Consider the following 12047-nt stretch of genomic DNA (forward strand, 5'->3'; position numbering starts at 1 on the left):
ATCTGAGTTTTTGTGCGTCTTGTCGACTGTTTTTGAATCTTTTCATCCGACCAAATCTGCAGTAAACACTCCACCTCCGCATCACACCAACGTGAACCTCGCCATTGTTGTTGTTAAATGTCCGCGCATGGTCCCTCCTTCTTTTTTCTATTTCTATCAACAGGCACACATAAATGACGTCAGAACCACCGTAGGCGTCGTGCTCGTGCTCGTACACGTGTGCACGCTCGTGCTCGTACGTGCTCGTACGTGCTCAACAAAAGCCCACCTCTCTCAGACGGGCCGTGGCAGCCAGCGGGCCGCAGTTATGCGCGGAGCGGGTGCACTCACACTGGTCAAACGCACTAGGCTTGACCCGAAAAAACGGTTTTGGCCCGGTGCGGAAGGACAGTGTGAGTGCGCCCTAAGTTGCGTATGAAACACACAAGAGTGACCAAAAAGTAAAAAAAAGCAGCTATTAAACCAAGTGATAGTGAATTTAAAAGCAAAATATAAAACTGTAAAATAATATACAGAACATTTTGGAGCATCCAGGGCCACAAAAGTGTGTTCACACTGATGCAGTCTGTGCTTGTGTGTGCAGGCCCTGCTCTACTTCATCCACGTGATGGACCACATCACGGTGAAGGAATATGTGATGGTTTACTTCCACACGCTGACCGGCGAGCACAACCACCTGGACTCCGACTTCCTCAAGAACCTCTACGACATCGTGGACGCCAAGTGAGTCTGAGGTTTTACACTCCTGGTTAAACTGAGCTAATAACAGCGGTTCTGAGTAACGTCCTCTGGGAGGGCTGCATGGACGGGACAAAAGGTCACATGGACATAATCTAAACCTTTCACCAACAGCATTAGATGTGCAACATTTTGTAATAATATTTTTATCATTTTGGATCAAAGCACCACATGTGTGTTCAATTAGGTCACTTTGAAGTCAAATAGAGAGCTAATGAAATTACATATTGGCTCATTTCCCATTGTTTTAGTCTTTCTCATCAGCTCTGTCAACGACCGTCTATAAAAGAAAACTCTTGTTGCCTTAACCTCCCGCTCACACAAGGGCACGACTTTAATGTTCTGTGCTGTATGTTCTGGGTGTGCAGTCATTTGGCTAACTAACTGGCCACGTCTCTTGTCTTTAATAGCCAGAACTGCGTCTAAGAAATTATACAAAAAGTCCCAGAAACGTCCTCCAGATGGAACAACAGGCTTTGACAGCTCCCTGGCACTTTCTCTTTGTTTATAGATTACGTCGAGCTAACTTACTGAAATGTAGAAATGCAAAATGAAAACTCTCTCGTGCCTCCTCAGTCAAATCTGTAGCTGGATATGATAAATGCAACATCTTCTGTGAGGCTGGGCTGTCTGTTGACCCTCGTTTGGCCTTCCTTTGGCTCAGACTCTGACTTCTGCAGCTGCATTGAACTTCAGATACATTGTTCATGCTTCAGTATGACACTGCCGAGGTTACAGTGTTCAGGCTTTTGGAAAAGCAAAACGAGCGTTGAAGCTCTTTTTGTTTCGCCGTGGGTTTTGGAAATCTGGCCGCCATATTTGGAACAGGAAACCCGAACTTGGAGCTTGTTTTTTGATGTGATGTATCAACTGTGACTCGGCCTTAATCAAAGGCTTCAGAGATTTGAAAGCAGATTCTTATTCTGAACGAGCGGTTGGCAGATGTTGTATTTGTTTAAGTTGAAGAATGGGCCTTCAGCGCTTCATTACACTGAAGAACTGCTGAAGAGAAAAGAGGAGATGGATTTTTCCTGAGGGAAATTATTGTGAAGCAGTTGGTGTTCAAAATGCAACAATAGAGCTCAAATAAAAAACAAAAATATAGACGGTAAAAATGATCAATGAGGTGCAAAAATACACAATGCACAACAGTAAAGTGCAAATTCAAAATGTAAAAAAGCAGAATGTAGAAACTAAGGAAGCAATAACCCACTCACTTTAGATTTCAGGTCCATTATTTTTATTTATTTAATTATTTTTAACTTTTTACATCATTCTGTAGCTTCCCAGTCGTAGGGGTAGGAATCGTGAACCGGTTTCAGTTCAGAACCAGTAACAAAAACACACTTTTCATTTTAAAACAATGACATTTAACTCACACTCTGTTGGAAACTTGCATTATGAAGGAGTCATGGCGCAGAGGAAGAAATTATCCAAAGCTTTTGGGCCGCACATGCCAGTTTAGCATATTTTTCTTCTTTAAAAAACCTGAAAACCTCAAAAAGTTGTACAATTATTCTCTCATTTCATCTTCACTGTGTTCAAACAGACGGGTTGATGCTGAAAATCTGCGGAAGGCGCCTTTTTTTCCACACAGAAAAATTTATCAGGAATTGATAAATAATCTGACAATAAGCAGAATCTAATCGCTTCTGGGCCTTGGATCACCCTGTCCTGGTTCCACTCGCAAAAATGACCGCTTATTGTACGGCTACGTACTAAAGAAATAACTCATTTGACATGATGGATGTGGTCATCCATCATCAGGGGAATTGTTGGGTCTATGTAAATCATAAATAAGTCATAGAGTGTGGTGTATACCTAGTATTTAAAGTGTCCTGAGATAACTTTTGTTATGATTTGACACTGTAAATAACATTGAATTGAGTTGAATCAGGACTGCACCCATAGCAACAGTCTGTTATACTTAGCAACAGACCGTAAAATGTCTTAAGTGAGCAATCAGAATCGAGGGCCGAGTAATAATTCTCTTTAAAAGCACGATAGAGCCATCGACGTATATTTGAAGACAAACTTGAAAAATGTTTCTGCAACATGTGTTTGGTAATCTGTCAGTGTTGCTGCATCACACGGCCAACAGATGCCGTCCAGCAGTCAGACCTGGAGCTTAACTTCAAAGATTGTTTTTATTTTTATTCCAGATTTCCAGATTTTTAAAATGCTGTGTCCACGCGTACACCGCATTATCACATCAAATACTCCACTCATACAGTGATAAACAGCCCAACATTGCACTTCTCTGTTTCACTGTGAGGTCTGACGGCTCTATTTCATTAAAGCTCAATGGGAGAGATATAAAAAACAGGTCTTTGTGCTCAGTTTAACACTGAAACGCAGTGATTTAAGTTGAACACCTTGAATTCTCAAAGATACTAGATTAGAAGACTGTTTAGAATAATAAGCTTGTTTGATGCAAAGGTGCAGTCGTGTAAAAAATGGCATTTTAGCCCAAAGAAAATAAAAAAAACACAAGCAGTCAGATGATCAGGCTGGTTAAAAACCCAGGTCAAGGTTATTTAGTTGGAGAAAAAAGGAGTTATTACCCAAACCAAACATCAGTCCCAGTTTACACACCGACTGATTATCGCCTGACTGACTATTCACAGCAACCATTTTCCTTTGCAATGAGGCATCGTTATCTTATGGTACAGATATTGTTTGTTATGTATACCATTTTAGGTTCCAACACGTTCTGTTTTACCTCCAAATAAAGTGATTTAAATAGAGAACAGGTGTTTACATTTAGTGTTTCACTCTAAACCAGTAACAAAGAACATTTACTCAAGTTTACTTAACTTGAGTATTTCAACTTTATTCTACTTTATACTTTACTTATACGCGACATCTCAGAGGGAAATATTGTACTTGTTACTGCACTTCATGTATTTGATCATTTAAGTACCATTGAAGATTCAAAATAATTAATACAAAGAATATAATCAACTGTTGTGCCCCAACATAGTTTTCATTCTCATGCCTGAGCTGTCTCTAAAATAGGACAAAACTCTTAAATAAAGCCATGAGTTTATTTGTCATCTTTCTAATAATTAGAAACATTTACGTAGAACTAAAAGTCTGTTTTGCGCTTTAATTAGTGAATAATGTCACAAAGCAGTGATCCGGTTTGTATCCAACGCAAGTAATTTCTAAGAACAGATCACAAATATAAAGTTTTTACAGGCAAACACACACACAACTGTGTCTGGAAACAACAAATGTTACTCAAACAGGAGGAATTAGTTCAATTGTCGGGTACTTGAGTGATATATTTTGTATTTTTCTAACTTGGAAGGTACTTAAGGAGAAACTCTTTCTAGTTTCTAGTAACCACAACCAAACAAGCTTCCTGTGTGAGTGGGAAACTCCACGCAGTCATTTTGCACCCTTTACACACCGTGTTTCTCTTCTATTCATTACGTTCTGAGAGTGGTCATTCAGTTGGTTTCGCCATTACCTCTCTCGACCTTTGTCTGTGTGGAAACTTCAGTCACTTAAGCCCTCAAGACTTTGAGATGTAGGAACCTATTCCTCATGTTTGCCCTTTTTATGTGTCATTAGACTTTTGGCGCCCAAAGGCTGTAAAAGTCACCCTCTGGTTATTTTAGTGACACAAGTGAGAATTAAGAGAGCTAACAAAAAAGAGTGCTACGCAAAATGGAAAAGTATGAATGAAAACACCTTCATTCAGCTTCCACTTTCATCAGAACAGGGAAACCCCGTTCAGCCATTCACAATAACCATGACTGAGTTGCAGCTCAGGGTGTGATTCCCTTTAAATGTCAAGGTTATTTAGAGTCTCTGCAAAGTCTCTGCAAATTTGAGCTTTGGCTCACGAAACCTTATTATGAGAAGGTGGACTGTTGAGTCCCAAATTAGAAACCGTTTAACAACCAAGAGCTTGTTTGGGTCCAGTCCAGTCAGACTTTTTTAGGCTCTTTAGGTTGCAGAAAGTCCTCTTTACAAATTGTCTGTACATGGAGAACAAAACGCCGTACAATGATTCAACCAGACTGACAATTGAATCCGCAAAAAGAGACAAAGATACCTCAGAGCAACAGTTCAGTAACAATATAAGAAATCAGCAGTCATTGGTAGAAGAAACTATAAACTTACCATCAAATGTGCACAGATTTGAATAGGATCAGGTTTTTGCTTTAGTGTCAAGTGCACAAAAATGCAGCCTACAATGCGCTTTAAGCGACCGTGGTTCATCTCTGCGGATAGTCCGGTTGATTTTGGGAAGTGTGAAAGCTCAGCTGAAATCTGGAGTGGACCAAACAAGCGAAAACATGGGTCTCGTTTCGCGTGCATGTGAATCCTGGTGCGGTTCGAGATGTGAAAGAAAATTGGACGAAATTTAGGTTTTGAACCAAAACACAGTGCGCCAATAACTACAACTTACTGTATTATGACCTTACCTGGCTTGTCTTCTGCGTAACAAGTAAAACACATCGTAGTCTCGCTCTCATCAGGGCCCGTCTTCTCCTTCTGTGCCGTCTTACTGGTCTGGTAAAGACTGAACAGCTCGACAACTCGCTGCTCCAAATGGTTGCGTTCCTCTGACATTTATTTGATAAGAACACCAAAGCAAAACCCAAAGACTACATAAATGTGGTGTTGCTCCATCGTTTCACTTTTTAAGCTAACAAGCACGTTGCTATCTACGTGGCCGTATCGACCGTGTTAACAGTGTTTAGCTTGACATGTTTGGTCTGCTTAAAAAAGCAAACAGTGCAGTTTAAGGGAAACCAAACTAAATGAAAAATGCAACAATGCAACTTCACCCAGAGTCCACTGAACTCTAGTCATCACTGAGTCCACTGAACTCTAGGTGAGAGAGCGACATAAGGCCGGAGGGATTAGCCGACTAAGAGGGAACAGCCCTATTTTCATCTGTTAAAATAATCATTATTGTGATTCCAAACTATAATGAATCTCACTGCACTGTGGGGCAAGGTAGTCCCAATCGAGTCAAACCCTTCCCTGCGATACCATAATTTTATTCTGCTGGCAGGAAACATGAATATCTTTGTTTCTCAGGTCATGTTTATGGATCACAATTCCCATAAACACAACTTTTCATCTCTTAGTCTTATTAATGCTTACAGTTTCTACTCATGCCCCAACTCCTAAGTCACTTCTCAAGCAGTTCCCTCTGTTTTGTTTTGGCGAGGCAGTGTTGGAACCACTAACCCTGGCCTGGCATGCCCGGTGTGTTCAACCCATCGAGCTATTGATTGGCCGCAGATGCATTGTGAGCTCCAGATAACTTAACCAGCAGACAAACGCCAAACATGAACACAAAGTTTCCAAAACTGTCTTGTTATAATGGGGATATGTTGATCCAGATGTCGATTCTGTAGGAGACAGATGATGTTGATCATTTATTGGTCCCCTTAGGGGTCCTGCGCTGGACTTGAGCAGAAGCCCCATGTTATGATGTAATACTTACTTCTGAGTTAGTTTGTCAAGTCAAAGATAGAGTTCCTCCCTTTCTCTCCCAACTGTTTTGTGTTATATTAACAGATGCAGCTTTCCCCAGCCAGACCAACACTGTGTGTGTGGCATGACAGCGACTCTTGACTGGCAAACTGTGGCTCCAATATTCAAAACAAGGAATCTGAGAGCGTTCTCCCAATAATGAGGGAGACACTGGCTTTTACTGGCTTTTACTCGTTTGGTGACCTCAGGATTGCATCTCTGCTTTTAGCCAAAGATGTGGTTTTCTTGCTCCATTGGATCGAGACCTTCAGCACGCACTGTGTCGGTTTGCAGCCGAGGGTGAAGTGGCTCGGATGTGGGGGTCAGCAGCACCTCCAGCTCTGTGTTCATGGTACTTTCCCAGATAGTAGCGAATTGTTCCCTGCTGGTTGGGACTGAGTCCTGAGTCATGGGGTCCATGAGGGTTTGTGAGATTGACAGGCTGGATTGGTACACCATCTGTGGTTTTGGCTGTGTTGAACCAGACTGTCATGGTAAAAAAGAGCTTTGTCTGAAGGTGAAGCTCATTTTACCAGTCTATTTCAATCCTCACCTCTGGACATGAGCTCAGGGAATGAGATCATGGAGTCAAGTGGCTAAAATGAGTTTCCTAAGCAGTTTCTTTGGCTTAACCTTAGGGACAAGTTAACTTAAGTAAATGGGATTCTGACATCGGATTAGTTCTGATTAGTGCAGTACCGTACACTGTACTGTGGCAGCTGTGGTAATTAACACTGTCCACTGACACGTCTGTCCAATCCAGAACATTTCAGAAATCAGAATCTGCAGTTGATGCTGGAGGAAATCCATGGAAATCCTGCTTTTACTTATTACTTACAAAAGCTTGTCAAGAACCAAAATGTTGGACTAATGTTGGCAAATTGTGATATCATGGCAGCACTGGAGGAAAAGTCGGGGTAACTTCATATAATTAGAATTTGAAGAACATGAAGGTCTTTTTCTTTACTGGGATGATGTTGTGGAAAGTCACAAGTTCGGAGAAAGGTACAAAAGTCTCAGTTTTATCAGAATCTGAGAGTTTTTCTTCATTAAAAGAGAGTAAAGAACACTCACTGAAGGCTTTTCTCAAAGGAAAGTAGGTTTTTCACTCTTCCCCAGACGGGCTTCAGTATGAGTTTAATACACAGATGCTTCATCTAATCATCTGCCAAGTATGTTTGAAACAGTCTTTCCTTTTCCAAACCGTTTCAAACGACAGCTTTTCAGATGGTTCTGTGTAACAAACCATCTTGCGGGTCAGGTAATATGGCATCACCGATGCAGGGCCTAGATCGGGCCGTCACTACAAATATAGGATATTCATCAGGGAAGCTACCGAGAGGCCAACAGCAACTTTTGAAGTACTTACAAGTCTTCATGGCTGGTCAATCTATGTATGTGACAACAAGCATTACACAAAGTGGCCTGTATGAATGACAGGGTGGTCAGAGAGAAGCATCTTCTGAAGAAGTGCCACAGTGAGTCTCATTTGTTCTTCGCAAACAAACAAAAACAACACTTTGGATTCGGATGCCCTGTAGCAAAATGTTTCAAGGTGAAATGAGACCAAGATTCAATTCAATTCAATTCAATTTTATTTATAGTGTCAAATCATAACCAAAGTTATCTCAGGACACTTTACAGAGTAGGTAAAGACCACACTCAATGACTTATTTATGATTTACATAGACCCAACAATTCCTCTGTAGAGTACAGTGGCAACGAAAACCTTCCCTATAACAGACAGGAACGTCAGACAGACCCAGCTCTGTGGAGGACGGACATCTGTCTGCACCGGTTGGGGAGGAAGAAAAGGAGAGAGAAAGAGAGAAAAGACGGACAGATGGACAGAGAGAGACAGACAGACACACTTCCAGAGATGCAAGCAAAGCCTAACAGTAACTATAATATTTATAGTAATGTGAATATAACGTATATGTTAAGACAGTTAATACAGCAGAATAGTAGAAACAAGCACAGCTAAGGTGACAGAATATGAAAATGATAATAATTATGGTGGCAAACATGATCAATGATGAGTAGTGGCAATAGCAGCTACGATACAGCTACAAATTTTATAGTTTATTAAACTAGTGATAGTATATATGAGTAACAGTGACAATAGCAGCAGGAAGCGTCATGTACTTCTTTGAACTTTATATGTTTGCCGGAAACAAAACAAGCACGCCACACCACCCAAAACACAACATATCTACCATGGTGGTGGCAGCATTGAATGGTGTTTAGCTTCAGCAGGGACTGAGAATTGGTCAGGATTAAAGGGATCTAAGTCTAAGTGAAGATGAGCAGGTTTACCTTCTAGCCTGAAACAAACGTGGCTTTAAAGTTGTACTATTTCCATCCACTCCGAGACTGAGTTAAAATAATGGTGATCAATCATATGACCCACTAATGAGAGCTCTTCTACTTGCCTTTTTTCCGAGTATTGACATACGCAGGCTAGATCGTCACCAATGGTTATGGAGTCTTGTAGTGTGTGTGTGTGTGTGTGTGTGTGTGTGTGTGTGTGTGTGTGTGTGTGTGTGTGTGTGTGTGTGTGTGTGTGTGTGTGTGTGTGTGTGTGTGTGTGTGTGTGTGTGTGTGTGTGTGTGTGTGTGTGTGTGTGTGTGTGTGTGTGTGTGTGTGTGTGTGTGTGTGTGTGTGTGTGTGTGTGTGTGTGTGTGTGTGTGTGCATATATATGTATGGATTTAAGAGGGTAACGTACAGTATAGGGGACGAACTGGAAGTAGAGAGGTGAATGTGTTTTAATAAAGTTTACAAAAGAGCAAAAAATTGTCAACACACGTAGTGACCATAAACGTGACAAGATGGAGGCTCTGAAAGAACGGGCTCACCTGCAGTTACATCTTACCGCCACAGGGGCCGCTAGAAACAACACATCTCAAATCTGATGGAGTACAACTTCAACATTTAGAGGTGAATGTCCTTGAGAGGCAGAAAGAAAGAAAGAAAAAGAAATTCAGAGCCCTGGCCTAAATCAGACAGAAAATCCGTGGACAGCATTTCATCTTCACTCGCCATTTAATTTTGACGATGCTGCGCGGAACGCTGGACAAATATCCCCCATCTACGTGCACAAAACTAAGAAAAATATGGATCTAAAAAGTGTTATATCAGAGGACTTATCACTTGTCAAGGCCTGTTGTTCTACTTTTTCACTTATTGAATTAGTTTTCAGAAACATTAGAAAAACCATAAATCTGGAAAACGAGATGTTTTAATAGGGTTTGATTTCAGGCTCTTGTGTGAAGCTATGAGGAAAATGTTCCCTTGCTGACGGACGGGCCAGAGCCGACCGTTTGTGATTTTTGGACACAACTACAGTGACTTCACACACACAGTCTGTCTTCCCCTGTCAGAGGACAAACCCTTTTCACTTCATCTTTGTCATAATCTACGTTATTTATGTAGCCCAATATCACAAATCACAAATGCCTGGTCTGTGTAGCATACAACACTCATCGCGTCAGATACGAAACCTCACCCCAAACAAACCTGTTTTACTTCTGTTGTATTTCTAGTGGATTAATACTTTATGTTTCTTACTCAAGGTTTATGTTTTGCAGGTTTAAGAAGAATTTAAAGGCCTTCTACTTTGTACATCCGACGTTTCGCTCGAAGGTAAGAGTTTGTCCCGTCAGGTATTGATATTTGCAGTGTCAGCCGTTTGCTGTTTATTCAGGCCCACAGAGTCAAATCATTGTAGATATTCCTGTTAAGTGCTCTACGTTCATATTTCAGCAGTAGCAATAAAAGCATAATGAGTCGTCAGAGGGTTGTATAAGTTGTTTTATTGTACGTTGGCAATGTTTGTCTAATTGTGTCCTACTTCACATAGCCTGCCATGACTTTTACTATTGCACAATGCATTTACCCACGATCCAGACCCGGATAAAGGCAGTTAAATGGATGGATGTAATTGCACCACATCAGCCCCGTAAAAGTAGTCCGCTACAGCCACATGATCATTTTTAAATGGCTGTGTTGAAACTGTGAATAATTCTGTCCAAACATTCCCAACATGAGGAATTATCCATAAAAATCTGTGTATTTAGACGCAAATCCTGATCAAGATGCAAAATCAAAATATTTTTCTGTTATTAAACTCACATCCGGAGAATTTTGCAACCTTGGCGGAGATGTATGCGCTCCGTCTGAGTGCTTTCTGGTTTCTGTTTCCTCGACGTTTACTGGAATTGCAGTGCTTTTTGCTCCATTTGCCAAACTTCTCCTTAGGGATCATTAAAGGTTCATTAGACTTGGTCTTAATCTGGTTCTGTTTGCTTGTGAAACTTGTGTTCAGTTCGGTCTTTGTGGGGTCATTCCAGGTCTCAACGTGGTTCTTCACCACGTTCAGCGTGTCGGGGATGAAAGACAAGGTTCGCTACCTGGACAACCTGCAGCAGCTCTTCACATGCATCAAACCGGAGCAGGTGGACATTCCTCCGTTTGTCCTGGAGTATGACGCACGGGTAAGCAGCAGAACAAACACTAATGCACAGAGATGTAGATTAATCCATAACGTACACACACAATAATGTCCTTGGCACATCATCTATGACCACCTCATTATTATATCACTGTATAAATCTATGAATGTCTATAAAATCATTGCGAAAGATTGAGTACTTCCCAAAATCCTTAAAGTTCTCATTTTAGACGTGCGGACAGCAGCTTACCTGACAACAACAATACACTGATATCACATTACATGGAAAGGTGTTGGTCTTCATTTATCTTAGAACACTGGTTCTCAAACAGTGGCACTTGAAGGAATCTCCAGAATATAAAAAAGGAAACATTAAATTCTAAATTAATATAATACTAAGAAGAAACTTAGACTTTTAAGATCCTTGAAATGTAATTGTTTCAATATCAGCCTGGTACATAGTCACAGTCATGAGTTACGAGCTAAACTGTGATGGTAGAGAGTCAGCAGAGGTAAAATGATTGGTTTGAAAACAATGACATGTCAGTACTGATGCTACCCCTCCCTACAGCGTGGCTGTGGCTGAAGCAACAATAACTAATCTTCTGATGAGGAATAAACCTTCCTGTCTGTAGCTGAATAGTGTCGGCCTACGCTGCTGTATTTTAACATCGGTCTTAGTGGTGGGACTTGAGAGAGCCTGATATTTACTGAGGTGGTGCATCATGCACAAAGTTTGAGTTGAATATGGAAAAATATGCACTTACTATCTGGCAAACATTTCCGTTTAAATAAAGGACCCTGGTTACACTGTGGTTTTACTTTAAAAGATGCATAGTGCAGCTTTAAAGAGCTCTGATGTCTTAAACTCATATTCAATGTCTGACTAAATTACCAGCCACGACAGACACGCTGGTATTGGGTGCGTGCGTGCAAGCGTGCATGCGTGGGCGTGCGTGGGTCCTGGCGACACCTACTGTAGTGAGAACTAACACAGGTGTCCTCAGTGATATCTGTCTATCTGTCTGTGCCGGTCTCTCACACACACACACACCCCGCTTTACACCCTTGGCCTGATTTAGCGTTAGCATCACAACCGTGCAAGTTGCAGTCATGAAACCGGTTTGTAGTTGAGGTCAAAATAAAGGCGGAGTTTGAAGATTGGAAATACAAAAAAACGCTGCAGACAAAAACTCTACTTCCAGGGCTCAGTCAGTCTATAGTATTCGCAGGTGGTAACGATGTAAGATTGCGTTTCACATACTGCATAGCCAGAGTATTGTGTTTTAATAGAAACCTTACCTCTCTCAGATTTCAGCGTGTCCTCACATGCCAGATCAAAACACTGAAACATGT

The 12047-nt window shown here is 41.2% G+C and overlaps 1 protein-coding gene across 2 annotated transcripts in view; it reads left to right on the forward strand.

The window, feature by feature from the left end:
• Positions 1 to 12047, forward strand: part of gdap2 (ganglioside induced differentiation associated protein 2) — an 82882-nt gene that overhangs the window by 21904 nt on the left and 48931 nt on the right. For both annotated transcript variants that reach the window (XM_083922163.1, XM_083922164.1), the window contains exons 11-13: positions 584 to 723; positions 9829 to 9883; positions 10591 to 10734. In XM_083922163.1, coding sequence (XP_083778289.1) covers positions 584 to 723; positions 9829 to 9883; positions 10591 to 10734 — 339 coding nt within the window. The remainder of the gene's footprint in view (positions 1 to 583; positions 724 to 9828; positions 9884 to 10590; positions 10735 to 12047) is intronic.

This window comes from Echiichthys vipera (genome assembly GCF_963691815.1).
Source record: "Echiichthys vipera genome assembly, chromosome: 10".
Taxonomy (NCBI): domain Eukaryota; kingdom Metazoa; phylum Chordata; class Actinopteri; order Perciformes; family Trachinidae; genus Echiichthys; species Echiichthys vipera.